The sequence below is a fragment of the Ptiloglossa arizonensis genome, chromosome 9, assembly GCF_051014685.1.
Source record: "Ptiloglossa arizonensis isolate GNS036 chromosome 9, iyPtiAriz1_principal, whole genome shotgun sequence".
Taxonomy (NCBI): Eukaryota; Metazoa; Arthropoda; class Insecta; order Hymenoptera; family Colletidae; genus Ptiloglossa; species Ptiloglossa arizonensis.
Genome location: NC_135056.1, coordinates 10,573,556 through 10,595,562, shown reverse-complemented (window position 1 = coordinate 10,595,562; position 22,007 = coordinate 10,573,556). Strand labels below are relative to the sequence as shown.

Here is a 22,007-nt window from a genome sequence, read left to right as displayed (position 1 = left end):
GAATTTCTATACCCGAGATTCGTGGACGGTAAACTTTGGTTACGTTTATGTTACAATAATTCAAAATTAAATCGCGTTTATCGATTTTGATTAATCGAACTTACATTCTCGTCGAATGTAAAACACTTAAAGCTCGAAGCTTATGGGCGAAATTGAACGTTCGCAAAAGCAGCACTTACAAATACACAATATTTATCTCCCTGTATATAAAATAATGGGACATAAAACGAAATATTACGAAAATTCAAGTAACTTACGTGTTTCAATTTTTTTTTATTTAAATATTTAGGAAGAGGGACACTTGTACGAGGTAAGCTACCGATGCGCGAAGATTCCTTCGATCGAGAAAAGTGCTTTTAAACGCACAGATCCGTTTTATTCTAATCTTATAAATCTTAACTCTTTTTTGTACAAATTGTTTCCCCTCCGTCTCTTTCGGTGATAAATAGCATTTTACGAAATCGTTTCTCGATGGATAATTTTTTAGTCGCGCCTCTTATATTCCCTAGTGACACGTATTACCCCCATTAAGATTTTGTAATCTTTCCTCGCTTTTCTCATCCCCCTACCCCTCTCTACTCCGATCGCTATCGCATCTACCCCGAGGTGCATTTCGCGGCAACTCAGTTGGAATCGCGTCGACCAATGGGATCAACGTGGGCGCGGCGGTATCCCGTCGGGGGGAAGCCGACATCCAATAGCGGTGGTGGCCTCCGAGTGCAGCGATGGATCGCTGCAACGGAGCCGTTTCTGCAACTCCGAAACGCATCCTCAGTCGTCACTGGACTTTAACGCGGACGACGTCGGGCGACACGGTGTTGTTTCGCTTAATTTTCGCGCGCACGAACGCGAGGCATCGAGATCGCGCGGCAAAGTGACAGGATCGTTATCAACGCGGTGCATCGATCGGAACATGAATTCGATCATGGCGCTGCCCATGGAATTTCAGCTGCAACTGCATCAACAGATGCTCTTCCGTCAACAGCAGATCGCTCTTCGTAGACACAGACCAGGTTGGTGATCCATGTTTGTTTATATTTTGCTTCGGTTCTGTTAATTTTCTGGAGGACGGTCGACGGGCATATTTTTGAATATTTTTCTCCCCACGTGGGAGATTCGATTTTAAATATTCTTGACAGGCGGGTTTTGCTTTTCGGTATTTAGTCTTGTTTTAAGTAATTGCTCGAATAGTACAATTTATTCGTCTAATTTTGTTTTTTTTTTTTTTTTAACTACACGATGGAATGGTTTTAATTGCGCAATATTTATAATCTAAAACTTGTAAAAAATCGGTGAACCCTGTCATTCGAGAATTTAAGAAATATAAATTTACTTTCGTGGTACAAATTTGCAAAGAATGTGTACGTTTCTTTCGTGTACAACCAATTATTACGTCTAAGTATTCAATTCTGTGGGAAACAGCAACTGCTGAACGTAGAATCGTTAATAGAGTTGTAAATAATACGATCGTTTATTTTTTAACGCGTTCGTCTTGTCTTGTATAAATTTTGTTTCGCAAAATCCGTGTCTCTGGAGAAAGTAGCGAAATCACGCGAATATGTCAAAGTTTGAGGAATTATCGTTCATTGGAAAAATACTAAGCTTCACTCGCGAGTAAACATAACTCGTTAAAATTATGCGTCTTATGGCCTCTTCCGATACGTAGAATCTTTCCAATACTAACTACGCTCCGAAAAATAGCCAATATTCTAATTCTACCATTTCAATGAAAAGTCCCTCAAGACGAACGTTGTTAACGTCGATTAAAAAGTATTTTTTACATTGATCTACTGATCGATTAAAATTTTCAAAAAATGCTCGAAATTAAATTTAGCAAAGTAAGTGTAGTCGATTCGTGAACAAATTTACGGTTATGCTCTTCGACTTGTTACTCTATGCACAAATAATCACAAAGATCCAAGATCGAGGCTAAAAACAGTGAATCTAATTACTCGATCGCTTGCCCCATTTACGTTCGTCCTCCCAAGTTTAACTTCAAAGCATTCCTTCGTTCGACTATACGCGTAAAATCTTTGTGCAAACGTCAAAAACAGAGAAGATATAGGAGTATTCAATCTCACTTATTGCGACAACTTTAATTATAGAGAAAGAATATGTTACGAGGTCGCAAGGGGTCTAAAAATATTCGAGGAACGTACCAGCGTCAATGTCACCCTTAGCATTGGGCAAACGTATTGTTACTTGCTTCCACATTTTACAAAAAATAAATGAATGTAATCGATACTACCGTTAAAGTGAATAACACCGTACATATAAAAAAAATATATATACTATAATTATACTAAACTTTCGTATAAAATCACAAAGCGATTTTTTCATCAGTAGGCTCAATGGAACAATTTACAAACATTTTACAGGTACTGTTTTACGCAATTTTCTTCCCGTAAAAGATCCACCGAAAGATATTTTGATACATCACTCGTCATACTTTTATAGTAACAGCAACAATAATTATATAGCAAGTTATTCTGGCAAAATAGAGTAAAGATCAATCGTTTAGTTTGACTCGTACGTACACCGTCACATGTTTTCTGACGTTATCTGTCAGAGGGTTAAGGGTTAACATCGCGTAAACGTGAGTTCTCATATTGGCGCGCCATTTTCCTAACTGTCCCATTTTCCTGGTTTCCCACGAGGGAGAACGGGGTGCTCGGGCGGAAGAGGGTGCGTACGATGCGCGACAAGTTCCCGCGGAGGCGACGTAGATCCGCGCGAGCTTGTCTCGGTTGAAGATGAAAGATGCCGACTTTCGGTCGAGCGGACAATCGTTATCTGCCCTATACAACGGCTCGGTACCGGGGTTCTCTCGGCAGGAAGAGAAAGAACACGAACCGATGCCCGCAATTATCCCAGTCGGGACATAATGCCCCGACCGCAGAACCGCGAGACAAGTGCAGAGCGAATCGTTCATGCGGGCAAGCGACACCGCTCTATGGATTCACTTGCAAAAGGTGTTCCTCCCGGCATTCGAGTTACCTCATCCGCGCAATTTCTTGTCCTCCATCGGCTTGTTCGGCCAGCATTTTAGGTAGATACAGTATAGAGAGGATAACGATCGGTGACGACACGGACCCGGTTTTTCATCCACGGTTCTCTCTCTCGTGTTTACTCATCGCGAAAATACGATCTTCTTTTCTCCGTGGTCCGATAAGTTCGATCGTGTTTTCCCAAAAATCGTGCTTGTTTCATAATTTTGTAAAGATTCCGGTTACCGAGGATAACGATCGGTGACGACACGGACCTGGTTTTTCATCCACGGTTCTCTCTCTCGTGTTTACTCATCGCGAAAATACGATCTTCTTTTTTCCGTGGTTCGATAGTTTAATCGTGCTTTTTCAAAAATCGTTTCATAGTTTTGTAAAGGTTCTGGTCATCGAGGAAATTGAATCTTTTGGTTAACGCGAGGCCCAGTACCAATGGCTGTGGAATTCTTTTATTTTGGTTTTAGATGTTCGAAGACATTTATGTATGACATTTATCGTAGCATTTTGCTTTAACATCGCGATTAATTGCTCGAGCTTTGTAGCGAAAGGTTGCGTGTAGGTAACGTTACCGAGAAATTAAGCAGAGTGTTAGTTAACACGCAGAGTACTAGGTCAATATCGGTTTCTATGAGGCTAGAATTTTATTTGTGGACGATCGGAGAGTATGTTACCCTAGGTTTATCATAGTATCTCTCATAACACGGTACTCTGAGAACACGATGAAAAAATTTCGACTTCTGAAACATGATATTTTTATACAGCATTTTGTATAGCACGGTTTAATAAACTTGGACAACCCTCGTACATATTGAATGTTTCCATTGCACCGTCTAAGTTTTGATACAACGTGGAATATCGTTAACTGTGTTGCAGAAGGGTTGAGAGTACTTATTTTTTCAATCTAGATTTATTTTCATTGACATTAAGCCTTTAGGATTAATTGCTTCAGTTCAATAGCGAAACGTCTTTGTCGAAAGATTATGTACGATCCTCTGGTATTTAAATATCGTGGATCACATTGATTTCGTCGCGAATAAACATAATCGAAAAGCAACGCCCGCTAGTTGGTCCCTTACAAATAATGGATGAACTTGTTTCGATAATTTCCAGAAGATATACCAAATCCGAATACGTGGAGAATACCTACCCCCGGAGGAGGACCTCCTCTGCCTCCCGAGGTGAAGGTTGAACTAGAGAATCGAGAGCTCTGGCAACAATTCCATGCTGAAACGACGGAAATGATAATTACGAAGTTGGGTCGGTGAGTGCACAAATTACGATTCATATTAAATTTATTTGTCGTCGAGGATCTCGCGAAAGAACAACGTCCAAGGATTTCTTGAAAATAAAATTTATAAACGCGAACTTTAAATCGAGTTTGTAACCTCTGAAAAATCAAAAGGGACAATTGTCCTCGTCTTTTGTAAGTCCCGAAAGCCATTGAAAAGTTTACCTTTAGACAGAATAAAATCCGTTACTTTTTATCGAGAACATTTTCTTCGCTGTGAAAAACGCATTGAATTTTTAAGCATCGACCACGAGTTACGAGGGAATTATTTTGTTCACGAGTTGTCGTTGAAATTTTTTGTGCCTTGAATTCCATTGGGGGTGGAGTAGCCCGACAGGCGCCATACGACCACACCCTCTGTCGCTGTCGAAACCCTTAGCGTCTCCACCTGAAAAAATGCGACCTGCCTTCGAATTGTTTCTAAGGTTCCAATACCAAATACCTACTAACAGCTATCTACCGCTGATTTACAATATTTTCTATCGACCGGTTGCGCGTATCGTAAAAATTCTACGCTTCCGTCAATACTATTACTTTTTCACTTAACACTTTCACTCGTCGATCGTACAGACCTTATATAATTTACTTCACTGGGTTATTTACGATCGGAGCAATTTATATCGGAAATATTCGTTAGAATTTTCAACGAAATTGGGTGACAACTGACAGGTGCAATGCGTTTTACCATTCGTATACGTGGATGTTGTCTCTGTACAGTTCTACGTGAGTAAATATCGTATTAAAGCCGTATCGATCGCCTAATCACTTTCAAATCGATAATCGGGCAGACTCCTCGAACGCAAAATTTTCATAGGTACGTACCTACGCGTCGGTTCGGCAGGCCGAGTGGACGCCTTTAACGAGGGACGCCTTCGAGCGACGACATGGCGATTAGTTTCACGGAAGGTGGTCAAGAAAGGTCGTAAAAGTAAGGTCGTGACGACGTGTCCGCGTTTATCGACGTCACCGATCTTCGAATCATTTTACGAGGGTAGATTTGCGGCAAAAGTCGTATGACCGGACGGATGCAGGACGAATCACGACTTCCGTTCGTTCTTCACCGGAAACGTTCGAGCTACCGGTCACTTCTTTCCAGATAGAGAGGTGTACCTATCTGCGATAAGATTACCGAGAATTTCGCGCTGACTCGTGCTAGATAAGTCGCTGATGTCGGCCAGATGGTTTCGAACGAGGAAATAAAAAATAGGAGGGAGGGTGGGGGATAGATGCCCAACGTGACGAGAACGAGGCCCTTAAAGTGTTCGATAAGATCCGTCGATCCGGGGTAACTTAACCTTTTGGGTCACGGAGCGCTTTCGATGACCGACGGTTTGGATCATTTTCAAGTTATCGACGTGGAAACGGTATTAACACGTCGGTTATCACGCCATCCGGATCTCTGCGACGTTAACGGTCGCTCGAATATCCCGACAAACCCCGAGAGTTAAACGTTCACGCGATACGAAACACTTCTTTCTCGACATTTCGCGTTTAAGGAAACCAGTTCCGAAGTTCTGTTTTTCGAACGTTCTCCACCGGGCCAGTGTTTTTCGAACACTACCGTTAAATTGACAATTACGTGTTGCAATTTTTTATTTTTGATAAAAAGTTCGTGTCCATCGAAACGTGCCGTGAGCTCGAGAATATTAAAAATCTTTCTAATTTAAATGTAAATTAGAAATTCTTTTGCGCGCCGTAATTAGGAAATCTGTCAGCGTACGTATCGCTGTCTGCTAGTTTCTTTTCATTGACCGTTGTACAGAGTCGTGAAAAAGAGTGCAAAACTTTGACGATGAACTTTGTCAATATTTACACGAGAAAGTATTCCTGGCAGTGTAGGTCACGGTTTGGAACAATTACGATTCGCGAAATAAATGGTTTTCGTGAGACAGCGGTCGGATATTAGCGTTTCGTGGGCGGTCCAGGCTTTACAAGTTTGTCCGTCCGCGTATCCGTGCTTTCCTGGCCGAGGATGATTCTCTCTTTCCTTCCGAGAGCACCACGTGTCAACCACGTGCACCCCGTTTCGGGCCCTACGTACACCAATCAGTATTCCGTGACACGATCGGCTCTTTCGTGTTCCTCGGCTCCTCCCGGGAAAGATCCCCCGACTGGTTTCGCCGCACTTTGTTCCGTCTATCACCTTCGTTCCCCGTTTACCCCCCACGTTCGCGGCCTTGGCGTCCTTGCGTCACCGGCGATGAATAGACGGAGAAAACGTGCGCTCCAGAAGCGCAACAGGGACCACCTCGAACCGCGTCCGTTTTCTCTTTTCCTCGTATCGGTCTCCTTTACCCTCGCAGCGGACTGGACTCCTAACCAGAGATAATTAATTTCACGTTTCGCCGTGATTCGGCCGTCACCCGGCGTCCTCCTTGGATCGTTTTTACGGGTTTACGAGTTTACGGTTGTCATTCGGGGTTAGAGAAAAAACTACCAAAGAGGATCGCGAAAACTTTACGACGATCTTTTTACAGTGCGAGTCCAAAAGCCGAAAGATCTTTTCGAATCGTAAAGTATCTTCTTAGTTTCGAAGGACTCGCAGGGTCTCCAACCCTGTACGTTTTTAAATTATCAATGTCGGTCAGGGGAAAGTTTCTCAAGTCGAAACGTATTGTATTCGACGTCGAGTGATTCAATTTTCCCTCCAATTGGTACAAGCTGCGATTCTTTCGATCGATAGGTAAATTTTGAATTTCCACGCTTGTAATTTCTTAGGAATGGTTTTCTCTTTGATGTTATTGTAACGTTTATCCGATTTATCCGTTAGGTTTCGTACGTTACACTTGAAAAAACGTATACAAGTGAAAATTCGTCGAAATGTCGTTCGATGTTTCCGTTGGTCTCCGTTGATAGAAATACTCCGACGTTTTGTTATCTTGCGAGCTTCTTTCGCGCGGCCGTGCGAAATAAAGTAAAGTGTACGGGACTCGGGAGCAAGTCGGCTGCGCGCACGAAAAATGTATTTATAATTCGATCGTGCGCAGTTACGGGGATCTGAGGCCCTTTTTCAATGTGCCGGCCCGCCACGTGACTTTCGATTCATCTAATCGACGAGATGAAAGAGAAGCGGGGCGCGTGCTACCGATGCACGCGTTGTATCGCGCTATTACGACATTATCTGGTTGTTCGATAATCTCGAGAGGCTTTTTAAAAGGACCAGACACGCTTGAATCATCGGCGCACGGGCCTTCCAGCAGCCGTCGCGACGGCGTAATCCTCCACTTACGAGGGCGCCACTTTTAGTGGATTCGAAAACGGGGGCATGGCGTTGATCCTCCTTATCGGTCTCGGACGAATCTCCTGAGAATTTCTTTTTCCCAACGTCGAATAAATCACGGGTTAATCGTTGCGAACTTAGACGCTTCGCGATCGCTGGAACTTTAATTCGAACGCAGGATGGTGCGGGTGAAATGGCGAACGAGAGTACAACGATGCGTTTTCGTTTCGAAATGTACAATATTAATATTATTGTAGCGATCGTTGGTCATAGGTGGGAAAGAAACGATTACCGTTTGAAAAATGGTCGTTCGTATTCAAAGTTCTACGAATTGTTGCGGTTCACAAACCGCTCGGGATCCAGACGATCGAAAGATTAAGAATTTAGGAATTTGGAAATACCGACGAGTGATTCTTCAAGACACCGTGACACGGGTATCGAGAGGTCGTTTGGATTTCCCGTTGTTAATTGCATTCGACTTACGAAGTAATGGAAACGGAGTTTCAGAGGAGATTGCAGACAGCGATTAGGGAAGAATGATCGCGTATGCGTCACTTTATGCAAGCACTCTCGGAAATAGTTGGCAGACACAGGTTGGATTTTCCCCCGCTAATTGCGTCCATTGCTCTAGATGTCTATCTCTTGCGGATTTAACTCTTAAATACCCAACAGTCAAGGGTCATCGATCGAAGGTTCGACCGAACCCTTTGCAGGTTTAACGCTAATTGCTTTCACTTCGAGCAAGGTGCAAAATGGTGCAAGACGAATTTACAATTGGAAAGAGACGAAAAACACGATTCGATGGTCGATAATGGTAAGATAGTATCAAGTTGTTCGAAAAGTCATTTCTTTTTTTTTTTGTGAAAATGAAACACGATTTTTTTAGAGTGTACAAACATTTTATTAAATTTCATATATACTCTCCATTTTGGAAAACGAAATGACTTTCCGAACAAGCCAATAAAATTGTGACTTTTATCGAAGTATCGAAGATTCCTTTCAAAATGTCGATTTGTCCGTGTCCTTGAAAAATATTTTCCATTCAAAGAATTTCAATTGACGGAACCTTAACAAATAATTTCGTTTCAATCACGATGCAAGAAACGATCGTTTGGATCGAAACTTCGTTTCAATTTATTTCTTTCGCATCGTTTCGTCGAACCGAAGTCCCGCGAGTGCGAGCGAAAGACGCGTAGAACAAAGCGATGGTGGAAAATCCGCAATTAGGTATGCAAACGGCCCGAACCACCGCAGATTGACTTTTGGGGGTTTACTTACGGGATTATCCGCGAGTTTGAAATGTTTACACGAGGGGGGAAACTTGCTGTCGGGATCGAAAGATAGCGAGGCCCGTGATGCTCTCAAAGAGTCGCCGGAAGTAACTCGAGTTCGAGACGTTCCTTCGGTGACGCCCACTCGTTGCTGGGACGTTAATGACTGGGAATTTTCTATCCCTTCGTTCAGAGTTCAGTTTGCTCGTGCTACCTGTGCAGAGTGTGCGCTTCAGGCCTGGCTACGACGAAAGGTCGAAAAGTTCGAAAAAAAGGTACGAACGTTACGCTCCATGGCGCGAAACAATTTCGACGTGCGTACCTCGTAACGAGTCGCGACGTTGTTTGTTTGCACCTCGTTTGGGTAGCGTGCAAAGCGAAGCAACGCATAAAACGGGAGAAACGAATACCTCTAAAAATATTGGCGACGTAGAAAAATGTTAAGCAACAACGAAGCTCTCGGTGTAGAGGTAGACATCCTTGGTATTGGTAGACTTCCGAATAATTTATTTTTCCGTACACGAAAACTTCGAGGAGAGTTTAAATTCTCTACAATTTTTTTCAGTAGACACATAGGGGAAGGTTCCCCAATGTCGACCATTTTAAGGTTTTTCTTGTTCCAATTTGGGTCGGAGTCGGTAAAATACATTTAAAAAAGTGATTTGTAGAGTAAACTACCTTTCTAGTTTTTTTGATTTGTTTTTAACTGTCTGGTGGTGAAGAGAATTAATTTTGGTCGGCACTGGAGAATTTTCCCCTACGCATGCAATATGCACCGTTGCACATTCGGATGAGTTCGATCATCCAGAAAAAATATTTCGAGAAAGGATATTGTAGAAATGGATTCGCGTACGACACCTTTGGACGATAACGTTTCGTTTAGAAAGGCAAGAATTAAATAAAGATATGTCGCTCGCTTGAAAATTATCACAGGTTCGAGAGTTAGTGTAACGTATAAAGAACTCTGTTCTCAAAGGGGTTAATAGGAATTAACGCGTTCACACTCGACCGATGCTCATGTGAGTAGGAATAGTTTTGACACAAGAGTCTGTAGAATGTAGAACAAATAAGAATCTTGTGCAACTCCATTTTTTTATAGGTTTTTAGTTATTACGCGTAATACGCGTAAAAGTCTTTTATCGTGCATTGTTAACGAAAAACAACCATTTATTTATACTTTGGTGCAGATAGGAGCTAGCTTCGGACTTGAAAAATTCGTCAAAGATTTAAATAAAGACTCATCAACTCGATAACTACTATTTACTGTACAAAAATATGTATCTTTCAGTTAATATTTTCTTTTTAATATTAAATCGACGCAATAACTGTATAAACAGTTTTTGTTTTAATTTATTCGAAATTGGTAAAAATGGAACAGCATCTTTCGGCTGCAGTCCTCGAATATGGTATAACCGAGAGTTCTAAATCTGAACAAAAAGCGTAGATATAGGATTGGTGTGTTTGCATCAATATCCACGCATATAGGCACGATAAATATGCGAACACGAGCGAAAGATACGAATCGAAACCAAGATGGATCGAAAAATGTACAATTTCGTTTCAGACGAATGTTTCTGTCCATCTAGCTGACTATCAGCGGATTGGAGCGAAAGATGGTAGGAATCGAAACCAAGATGGATCGAAAAATGTACAATTTCGTTTCAGACGAATGTTCCCGTCCATCCAGCTAACTATCAGCGGATTGGAGCGACGTGCTAGTTATTGCGTCCTCCTCGAAGTGGAACCGGCGTCCGATCGTCGACACAAGTATGTAGGGGGCGGTGGTGGTGGCGTCGATGGCTCTGGAAACGCAAGAGGATGGACGTCTGCCGGTTCGGCAGAGCCTCAGCCTCGAATCGATCGGAGAATTTACCTGCATCCGGAGAGTCCTGCACCTGGTTCGCACTGGATGCAACATTCTCTCAATTTCAACAAGCTCAAGCTGACCAACAACGCCGTCGATCCTAGAAACAACGTGAGTACCCTTTATTTCTTATGCGTGTAAATACATTGAGAAGCAATGGTGACGATATCGTTGAAGATTCATAAAAAAAAAAAAATGATCACCACCTCTCATCGATTGAGAAATTGGTTCATAGAAATTCGATTGGCAGAGAAGTTCGGTTGGAAACAGATGGAACGCGTTATTTGTACGTTCGCGATTACGACGCAAACAAGGAACTCGGTGTCTACCGCGAGAAAATGGATTCGCTCGTCTCGAGGGGAAAATGTTTTTCTCGATGGCCTCTGTTCGAAATCAAAAACGAGTCTCCGGAAAAGGCTTGAGAGCGTGAACGGATCTACGAGAAAGGAAGCCAGCGATTTAGTTGGAGCGGTAGCCGCGTTCCATTTATCTAGATGTCCCGTGTTTGGACAGGCCAGCTTGTCCTTAAATGCCTTCTCTTTCTCTTTCCTTGCGTGTCTCTGGTTTCGACTTCTACCGGTTCCTGCTCGCTCGGGTCGCATGCGGGAGGTCGCCACACACGGATCCACCCTCTCTGCTGCTCGTTTCACTTCCGATCGAGTTCTACTTAAAAAAAAAAAACTCCTCTTGTTAGAGCTTTCCGTACGATACCTCACTCTGCGTCAATTAGCTCCGGCTTTCTTCGTGGGGGGCAATTCCTCGAATTCAAAACCTTGAGAAAAACCTACGGTACTCTTCACGGTTTCGATATTCGTCCTTCCAATAGGAAATTGTCTTTAAGGATTACTACGGTTGTGAAGATTTAATACAAAATATACTGGATAAATTGGTGTAAATATTAAATTATACTATACCAGTCCCCCCACAGACGTTTCTACAAGACGTTTGTAAATTATAGATACAAACTTTACAAACCGATAGAACCGGTAATTGGTCAGAAAATCATAACGTTTTCTTCTCCTTTTACACACTTGAAGCGATCTACGCAAATACGTTCGGATATTTCTGCTTGTTAGATATTTACTCTTTATCGTTTCATTCGACTTTGTTAGCCGAGATTCGTCGAACGGTTGCTGTAACATTCATCCCGCGAGATTGCTTTTAAGGTTTCACTGGGCAAGGTCGCAATTTCTCGTTTGGACACGAGTCATCGGCGCGTCGGAGAATATTCCTCCTTTAATGGGTTCGTTCGTAAACATGGGGCCCCGTTAAATGGTCAAGGTGACCAAATTCGGCGTATCCGTGCGCGGGAGCTGGGTCTGGATTAAAATCTCGAAAAGGGAAAAGGTCGACGCCGACGTGTATACAGTGTCCGTACTTTCGGGAGACTTAAGCTACTCAAAACGGTGCTGGGTACGTCGGTTTCGGGCGTTGTCCGTGAAGAACCGAGATTAACACGCTCCAAGACACCCTGTAATCGATATACCTCCCTTTCGCTCGGCGAGTGGGTTTGTTTATGCCCCGAGAGGACGAGTCCTGGCAGCTGGGCTTCTCCGGTGCCCCTTGCCAGTTCTTTCAATTTTCACGAATATTCCGGAAATTACTTCCGCGGATCTGCGTCGTCTCGAGTACTCCGAGAACGCGCGCTTCCACGGTAACGGGCGATTATTATTAAAACGAAGAAATTTTCACTGCGCTCCGCTTCTCTTTTCTCGAGCCTCTTCGAAAGACTCGTTAACCTCCTTCTAGTATACCAACGTGTACACGTTACGCTTTCAACTCGTTTCTAATATCGAAACGTGAAAGTGAAAGAACATCGATAGCTGCTAAAATATTCCCAATTAAATTTTCTGGTAAATAATTCCAGTTTTTGCGTATTTTAAATAAAGTAATTCCACCTCGAAGAAGCCACTCGAGCGTTCTCCGGACAGAAATCGAAGTCAACTTTACGAATCGCGGTAGTTGCGCGTCATATTTCTTTCCCTTCGCGAATTACACGATTTAGGGATTGAATGGCCAAGAGGGACGATCGTAAATCAATACGAAGTCCCAGTTCGTGGCTTTGATCGTAAAGTTTAATCGATATGGACACCATCGATCGTGAAGTAACGTCCTTGTGCGAAAGAATGATCCAGAGAGTTGAATACTGTGTGATTTCTTATCGTTCTCTTTCTACAGTTTGGTCAACAAAGATCATTAAGGGAATCGACTGTATCTAACGATAAACTGCTCCGAATAATTACAAGATCGCTTTTCGAAGTTACTTCTTTTCGTTTTATACCATGACGCGATCGGGCCAGTACTCCACGGTATTGCAGCTTCGTACAAGATTTTGAATAGAGCATTAGCGTGTGATTCCGGGAAGGTTGAAGGGCCAGTCTGGTTTTCGAGAATCGCGTCTGTCCCCGCCGTCGTCGGCATCCTTAGCGAGGCGCCAACTTATCTTGACGAAGCGGCGTCCCTTTACACGATTCTTCAAACTAATTACGAATTTAATAAAATTCTCCCTACCGTCTGTCGGCCGGCGTGAAGGGAATCGCTTCTTCGTGACCGGTAAAAAACACAGATGTACATTATGATTTGCGTTGCGGTGCAACCACCAATACCCGGCGAGGAAAATTAATTCGCTTTTCCAGATCGCTTCGATGTCGATTGGTGACGCTTCGTCGACGATTTCGAACGAATGTTGTTGTTATTCTTCGTCTCTTCTACTTCTTATTGAATCGCGATAGCATCGTTGTATTGGAAAAATGAAATAAAATGTAATATTATGGTTCCCTAGAGGTAAATTGCTCCCTTGTGCTTTTCATATTTGTAATAAAGATACCTAGCGACAAGTGGTGCTATATATTTCGTTTATTTTTTATTGAACCAACATTGCTGTATTGAAAAAATTAGAGGAAAAAATATTATGGCTTTCTGTTGGTAAATTGACATCCTTTTCATATTTGTAACAAAGACACCTAGTGAAAAATGGTGCTATTTCGTCTATTAGCTGTATAAACAAACGTGCTTACACTAGCACTGCATTCGACACTTGTAATATACTATTCGAGTATATTTTCCGGGGATAAAGGCACGCGTGAAACTAACGATATGTTTTGCAGGTGGTCCTGACGTCTATGCACAAATATAATCCGCGAATCTGGATTATTCGTTGCGACGATGCGACTAGACTGAGCGATCCGTACAATCATCCAGCTTCGTCGTTCAGATTCAATGAAACGGAGTTCATTGCTGTGACCGCTTATCAGGTAATTATCTAAGTAACTCGCTCGTTGTTACGAAGTAAAAAATTAATTAATTTCTTCGATACGCGCGTAACCGTTCGTTGAATTGAAATAAAACGTTCACATTGGACAAAATAATTTTCAGACACTCGTTACTTTCTAATCTAGTCTAACATTCGCGTTCTGAAATATCCATCCAGTATCGACGTGTGATCACATTGTTACATTGTGCACCAAACTATTCGATCGATGTATAGTATCCGTCACTTATTCTGCATAAATCTTGAGTCAGAAAGTGCTCGAAACCCTGAACAACGGCACTTTGTTCAAATTAGAAAAACGCGGGACAATTGTTCCGTGTAATTGCTCCGAAAATTGTTCCATCTTGCAGCATCTTTCTAAGCGCGTCGGTGTGCTGCTTTGTTTCAGAACGAGAACATCACGAAGTTGAAGATCGACAACAATCCGTTCGCGAAAGGATTTCGGGAGACGGGCCAGTCTCGGTGCAAGAGGAAATTCCAGCAAATGGAAGATTCGGGCAGGATCGACGACGAGGAGGGAAACGTGTCCTCGGAATCCGAATCGAATCGAGCATCGAGTCACCTGGACGTGGTCGCTCAGAGGCCGAAGACGGCTTCCAGCGAAACAGGAAGTCTCGACGATAGCAGCGTCAGTAGCTGCGGAGGTATCAGTCCGCCCTTACCTTCGATTCAAACGAATTCACCCTGCAGAGAAATCAACCGTGACACACGACCGCGATTGCACAGGCCTTGGGTCGATTCAACGCCACGTTTCTCGTCTACCACCGTATCGTCGAGTTTATCGCCCAGATACAACGATCTACCTACGAATTACTTTCGTCTCCTTCACCCTTCCCTTGTCATGCAACCCGATTTGATCAGGTTACAGTATCAATCGTTGCTACAGTTCTCGAAGTATTATTAATGGTATTATTAGGCAGTATTTTATTTTATTTTATTTTATTTTATTTTTTGTTTCGATTGTTACGCGCGAAAGAGCTGTTTTCAATTGTAAGATAACCGTAAAATCAAGTCTGTAAGTAGGGACTAAGAATCGTCCATCGCTGCTCGAACTACGGACGACGAACCAAAGATTTCCTGTACTTAGCGACGACGGAAGATTAATTTGTATTTTCGCTTTTAGTTGTATCGTCGGTTGCCGTTGATTGACGTTACAAAAGTGTAAAATTAGATAGACATTCGAGACAGAGATTTTCGTTAGGTCGATCTGTGTATGTACATGTTGAGAAATGAAGTTGTCCAAGTGTATGAATTGTTGTAACGATAAGGGCCAGGTGTGATCACCGATACGAGTAACGTTTCGAGGTGTAGTGGAATCTGCTTCTGAAAGAATGCACTTCTGGTAGGTGTACGTACGATATTTCAGACGGTAGATTGACGAGAAAAATTATAGTGCCTTGTTCGAATTTACGAAATAGAATGTTTATAAACTTTTACCTTTATAGAATGCAAGATGAACGCGTCGATTTAAATATCGACAAAATTCTAACGTATACTTGCGCCGACTGCTGGAAGATTACCAAAGATGTTTCCAATAATTTTTCGATCGTTTGGAGCGTTTCCTCGCTCACGGTGTTCCAAACGATGTATCGGAATTTTACCACATTTTGTACATTTTTCTTACATCGAAGAAAAATCGTTTAGACTTCGCTCACTTCGAAAAAGCGAGCATACTCGTAAGATATATCGAAGAGATACGCGTCTGCGAAGCAATAATTAAGATAAATGTTCGACGTCTGCGTTTAGAACCTCGTCCTTCGAACGAAAACGAGCGCTAGGAATAAGTGCCTAATATCGTGGATATACTCCACGTGAATGTAAATAATAAGTACAATTAATAGTGCCTTCGTCAAAGGAACAAACGATCGAACATACGAATAACTGTAATGTAATTATCATTGTTATCAGCGATCCATGGTTCCTTGGCATGCTCCGAACGCGAGGAGCATGCAGAAGAATACAGTCTGCCAGTATTATAAACGCTGTATTATCTTTCCCCTAAATGAGTACGCGCGTGCATTTGTGCATATCACGTATATGTGTATTTTTTACCGATAAATTTGTATTTCGATTTAAAATATTTTTAAAGAAACGGTTTAAAATATTTCTATGAACAATATCGTTACTTAAGATACATAGTCTAAGGAAATCGGCGATTTTTCTACTATGCGTTATCGTTGTAATAAATGACTTTTTACATGAACATTTCACGCCGTAATTTATTATTCCAATTCCCATTATTTCTGCACCATTTCGTGATACAAACCCTCGAACGAATTTATCGTTCTTCGAAAGTTTAAAACGGATTCCTACTTGAAAAATATAATAATACTAACAAGGTAGTGTCGTTGGATTTTCAGTATAAAATCGAGTGAAAATATTAACTCGTTTACTCTTTACTAGATTTCATTCTACAGTTTGGATAGTAAGATGATAATCTATTTTCATTTTTCAAAGAAACGAAATCTATCAGCCGATTGCAAAACTAAACCGAGTACTTTGAAATAAGTTCTTCTTACCTTAATATTTGCTAATAATATTGGTAATAATACCAATTATTAGAGATGAACTCAACTAGTTAAAACGTGTTAGAAGAAAAAAAACTCGACAATTTAAGAAAAGTTGAAATAAGTTCTTCTTACCTTAATATTTGGTAATAATATTGATAATAATACCAATTGGTAATAATATTTGTTAATAATATTGAGTTCTCCTTCTCTTTCAACTCTTCTTAAATTGTCGAGTTCTTTTCTTCTAACACGTTTTAACTAGTTGAGTTCTTCTCCTTCAACTCTTTCTAACTATTTAATTTCTCTTTCTCTTTTTTTAACTAGTTAAGTTCACCTTCGTTTCTAATTCCTCTTAACTTAAATAATCAAGATTTTCTTTTAATGTAACATTAATATCCTCGGCGTTTAATACGAGAAATTAATATACTTCGCAAGAGTGGAACGTTTCCTTGTAGGAAAGTATCGTTGTCGGGCAAATTTGGGAAACCACGGTTTTCGAGGGGGGAGCAAATATCCACAGAGACACGAGTTCTCGTCGGAGAGGATCGTGTCGCGTCTACGTGTCGCCTTTTCGAGGATTCCGCCGACTTCCAGTATCAATGTCTACCGAAACACTTTTGAATCAGCGGGGCGCCGGTTCGTCGGCTACTCGACGAGACGTCTGGATACGTCAACGAGCTTCCGTATAACGATAGGCCCTCTCAATACATTCCCTTTCAAGTCTTCCAGCGAAATTGCTCGTAGTAATGCTCGGCGCTAGTTTTTGTAGAACCGACGACTCGTGAGAATGTCGAAAGTCTCGATATTGTGATGGCGGTGAGTGCGCCAGACGAAGCGGAAGTTAGAACAACAGAAGCTGTTTCGCGAGGATGAATCCTCGAGCTCTCGTCGAGCGGGATTACTCGTTGCGATGCTTCGAGCTTTCTTTTTCTTTTTTTTTATACAACGTTTGACCCTCGAGAACGTCGAAAATCTTGAAATTGTAACGCATCGAAAGAAATGGAAATTGGAACGATGGAAGCTATTTGAAAATTTCGAAATTTTGGACAAACGCTCCAAACGATAGGGAAGTTGGGAATCTTTTACGAAAAATAGGCGTTTCTCCGTGGAGAATTGTAAACACTTGGAAGCAGTAACACAACATCGTATATTTAGTTGTATTGTACACGATACATGTCATATTATACAGCATGAGAACAGTGCGCGTTCCGAATTAATCGACTCTATCGTCTGCTTTCGAAACGATAGACCGTGACAGCGTGCAATTACGTACTCTATCTCTATCGCACCTAGATCAAATCTTTCGCAATATTCATAATAGTTCCGAACGATTCGAAAAGGTTGTCAGATGCAAACGTAACGATCTCTACTTGTTTCCATACCTCGATCGACTCGTTCCGAATTCGTATTTTACCACAGCGATTCAACTTTCTCGTTTTATTCTTATCTCACGTTACTTCGTTCATAAGAAAATTGCTCCAGATGATGACACGAATACTCTACGTATCGTCCGAACGAAAATTGTACGTATCGAACAACGCGTTGGTTTCTCTACATTGTTAGCACGGTGTCAATATTATTCAGACTTTCACAAAATTTGTATCGCTCTACTCACGGTGACCTCTACTCTGGTCACAGTGTCCAATATCGTTCCACGAACAATGCAAAGAAAATTTCGCGACAACGTTCCTGTCGCATCCTAAAGCTCTCTCTTACAAGATTCGGAGCAACCCTACGGAACCGCGATCCACCTCGAACGTTAATTTTCAGTTTCAATGACGAATAGTGGTAATTGTTTCGAAATCGAAATGCTACGCGTCGCTCCGATAAATCCGAGAGCGTTTTAGGCGGCCCAGAGGAGGCCGAGTTGCGACACGTACGCGTTCGCGATGAATTTCGAAAGACGTTCCAGTCTCCGAAAAAGTTTCCATTCGCGTATCGAGCACGTTTTGCTCCGTTTCGGCGTTAAGATCGCGAAACGTACTCGAGGACGCGTGTCATCGCGATTGATCGATCGTGCAGATGACGTACGCAAAGAAGGATCGAAAAAGCAGTTGGCCGTTCGATAGGCATTGTCACGAATACATTTATGGCGGTTCAGTGGAGCGGTTAACGGGATCGATCGGTCGGTAGATCACGAACGCGAGATTTTTCCGGACGACGGCTACCGCGTCTGAATACGCAATCGCATTCCGGGTTCCGAGTGCACACGTCGCGGTACCGTACGAAGATCCACTTGTCCCCGTACACCTGTGCTCGCGGATCGTTTCGATCTAAACGAACACCGTGTCGCGAAGGAAAAAGCACAATCGTACCGTTAAAAATAATCGGGACCCCCCAACGGAGCCTCCAGCTGCAAAGAAATTGTCGTTCGATCCTTTCGCGATACTTCTCTCGAGACCGTGGAACCTCTGCCCGAAAGTGGAACGGGAGAGACGGAAGTATCCGGACACCTCGTCGATTCGTAGGCGCTAATTACCGAGCGATAGAACGACCTACTGTTTCGAACCGGTGGCCGCGATTGTTGCGAACCGTATCATAATCGCGCGGGAATCTTCGTCGGTTTTATCGTTCGCGCTATACAACGCGAGAAGTTGTTCCCGCTTCGGGAGAAGAGTCTAGTCGATTCTCGATCTCCGTAAGTTTCGCGAAACAATCGACAGTTCCACCGTAAGAATGGACAATTGAGAATCGTTGGGTCCTCGACGCGTCCGTTTCTCTCGCGAATGCACAAAAAGAAATTCGTCGCGTCCGTACGCCTCGCGCTAAATCGTTTCGAAACGTCTAGTTCTCGAATCCTGCAGACAATTTACCAACGTAGTGTCGTGGATCGATCACTGAAAGTTTGGCACTTTGTACACAATTTTTGTGAGTTCATAGGCGATGGTCGCGTTGCGTCGCGATTTACACGTTCTCGTCGTTGTTGACGGGGCTCTGTTTCTCGTCCGGCAGGCAGCATCTAGGATCGCCTCGGCCGTTTCCGTATTTAGGACAATAGGGCGGTCGTTTACCGGTGAAGCAGAAAGACCCCCTGGTCCCGAGTGGTGTGTGTTGTCCCATGGGCACGTATTCGCCGGCCCTGAGAGCGATTCTGGGCCCGGAGGGACACCTCCTCGAGCACGGTTCCGCCATGGACTCGAGGCCCCCGTTGTCGATGCTCTGCGCCATGTAACAAACGACCCAGACGTGACTGCACAGCTGATCGTTCGGTTTGTCCATGCAGAACGGTTGCACCTTGCCACCGTTCACGCAAAAATCCACGTGGCCCATACGACCGCTCTCCCCGTAGTAACCGGCGTTCGTGTGAATCACCTCGACGAAGTCCGCGTCACCGCTGTCCAATCGGTTCACGTAACCGGGACGCAGCAGAGGCCTGGCCGGGTCCAAACCGATTATACGGTGCATCCTGAACAGAAGAAAGTTCGCCATGACCCCGCAGACGTGGGCGCCCAACGAGTGTCCCACGCAGGTCGTCCTCGAGATCGGCATGCCCAGGTTTCGCAAGGTGGTCAACGTGGCGGCCAGGCAACGTGCCACGGGACGAAGATTCGCAACCGCGGCGGGGTAGCAGGGTGGTGCGCACAGTGCACCCCAGTCGACCAGGAACACGTTGTAGCTGCCGTTTCGTATGTAGGCGTCACGGAGCACGGATATCGGGAGGGTGTCGTCGCCGCCTGAAAACGACCGGGAATTTTCATCGATCAGCGTTGGCACGATACTCGATCGAACGGGCAGCTTGGAATTTTAATCGAAAGGCGAGACTCGATTTTTTTATCGCGAACGAGACGTTTAAACAACGGCGGAGAAGAATCGAGTTGTTTGTATCGTTTCGAAAGAATAGAGTAGGTTGTATTGTTTCGAAAGAATCGAGTAGCTTGTATTAGTTCGAAAGAATAGAGTAGCTCGAATCTACCGAATACGATTACTCCGAGTAAGTCATAGTATAGGTACGTTATATAAGTTTAAGGTACTTATATGACTACCTACAAGTCTAAGATACTGCTATATGACTACCTTTATAACAGACAATGTATCAAATGTGATTAAATAAATTAGATCGTCACGAGAGCTACACATCATTGGTATATATATAAGAATAATTTCTTTCCAGTTGGTAATAAAAAATGCTAAATGATCGTAACAATTCGATCAACTCGATTGTTCCCAACCGTTCTGTTGTTTCGAGTTCTCGGAGTGTCTCGGTCGGTCGAATCGAATATTTCTCGGCTCGTTGTTTTCGAGTATTCGAACAGCACTATTGTCAATGCATCGAGGTGCAAAGATTCTGGGGGCAGTCGAGATTCGTATCCCGGTAATCTTTAGGATTTTTTAAAAGAAAAATCACCGACGTATTACGATCGAACACTTTTACGTTTAACACCCTCGAGGATGGTGCTACGATTGAAAATTCAAGCCCGTGCGAAAACGGAAGACTCGAAAGCACAAGGAACATTGTCCAACGCGACGCTTTTGAACGAAATTTCAAACGACAAATTGTACAAACATTTGTAAACGAATCGACACAAAAAATCCCGTCGATATACACGATTCAATTAACGCCTCCCGAGCGTCACGATCGAACCGTTGCAGTTCCGCTAGATTGCAAATAAAAGAACGATTTCGAGAAGAATCGAGGATCTCTAGGACCGGGGGGGGATGAAACGTAACCGTGTCGAGCGATTGGCACACATTCTTGGCCAAAGTTTGACGTGCATGCACTACGTATCTAAATGCACCTGCGTATCCATGAACAAGAAGAACGTTCTCCTTGGTCGGTTCGTAATCCTGACGCAACCAATCGGACTCCACGGAGTCCAGTTCGCGTCTCGGTCGATCGCTCGTGTAAAGGAAGATTCGTACATCGGGATCGGGACAGGAATCACGATCGTTTCCTCGCCTCCAAATGCACTTCTCCCTGTTGTACTGAGCCGCTATCCCGTTCTGGATCGCCTCCTGGATCGGTCCGAGCGGTTGCTTCGGCAGAGCCTGGATCGCGGGGAGCAACGCCGTCAGGAACAACGACATCAACGTTGACGGAAGCATCTCGCTGTACGAGACGTTTGTCTTGCCGCGCGACACGAGAACTGATCGTGTGCACGACTTCGTACGCCGCTATGTCCTTCGTCAAACTCCCACCTTTTTCACCTGTGTGGATGACTGTTAGAGAATTAGGGGATTCAAGGGCAGCAAAGGAGGGGCGCGCGTTTCGCGGATGCACGTCGATACCACGTGAAACCGTGATAAAAGTGAATTAAGTGTCAAGGTCGTCGTTCGTCCACTCCGTTTCGGAATGGACACTTTCGATGCGAATAGTTTGCGTTACCCAGTATCGATTATATTAACATTTGGGCGAAAAGTATAGCTCGGAGGACACGAATTTGAACGAATCGAGGAGTAAAACTTGTTGCTACGATGTAGCAGAGAAACACGTATTTTGCGAACGCCGACACTGTGGAATTTAAGTAAGTTTCATACGAATAATAATAAATCACCAATGGCACGGTACAGCGATTTATTCACCTCGCTTATTCGATCGGACGGTTCAATTTTTCTCCGTACGCGAAATGTGAAATATTGT

General features: G+C 43.3%; 2 protein-coding genes across 2 annotated transcripts; one reads left to right on the top strand and one right to left on the bottom strand.

Annotated features, from left to right (window-relative positions):
• Nucleotides 1–913: 913 nt before the first annotated feature.
• Nucleotides 914–14,823, top strand: LOC143151306 (T-box transcription factor TBX2b). The gene is made up of 5 exons (XM_076320327.1): nucleotides 914–1,013; nucleotides 4,116–4,266; nucleotides 10,450–10,759; nucleotides 13,756–13,902; nucleotides 14,308–14,823. The coding sequence occupies exons 1-5, from the start codon at nucleotides 914–916 to the stop codon at nucleotides 14,821–14,823; spliced, it is 1,224 nt and encodes a 407-aa protein (XP_076176442.1).
• A 2,742-nt stretch (nucleotides 14,824–17,565) lies between these two features.
• On the bottom strand, nucleotides 17,566–21,472 carry LOC143151108 (phospholipase A1). The gene is made up of 2 exons (XM_076319928.1): nucleotides 21,166–21,472; nucleotides 17,566–20,103 (listed from the first exon to the last, which is right to left on the bottom strand). Exons 1-2 carry the CDS (start codon nucleotides 21,470–21,472, stop codon nucleotides 19,334–19,336), a joined length of 1,077 nt encoding a protein of 358 aa, XP_076176043.1. The 3' UTR covers nucleotides 17,566–19,333.
• Between the last annotated feature and the right edge of the window lie 535 nt (nucleotides 21,473–22,007).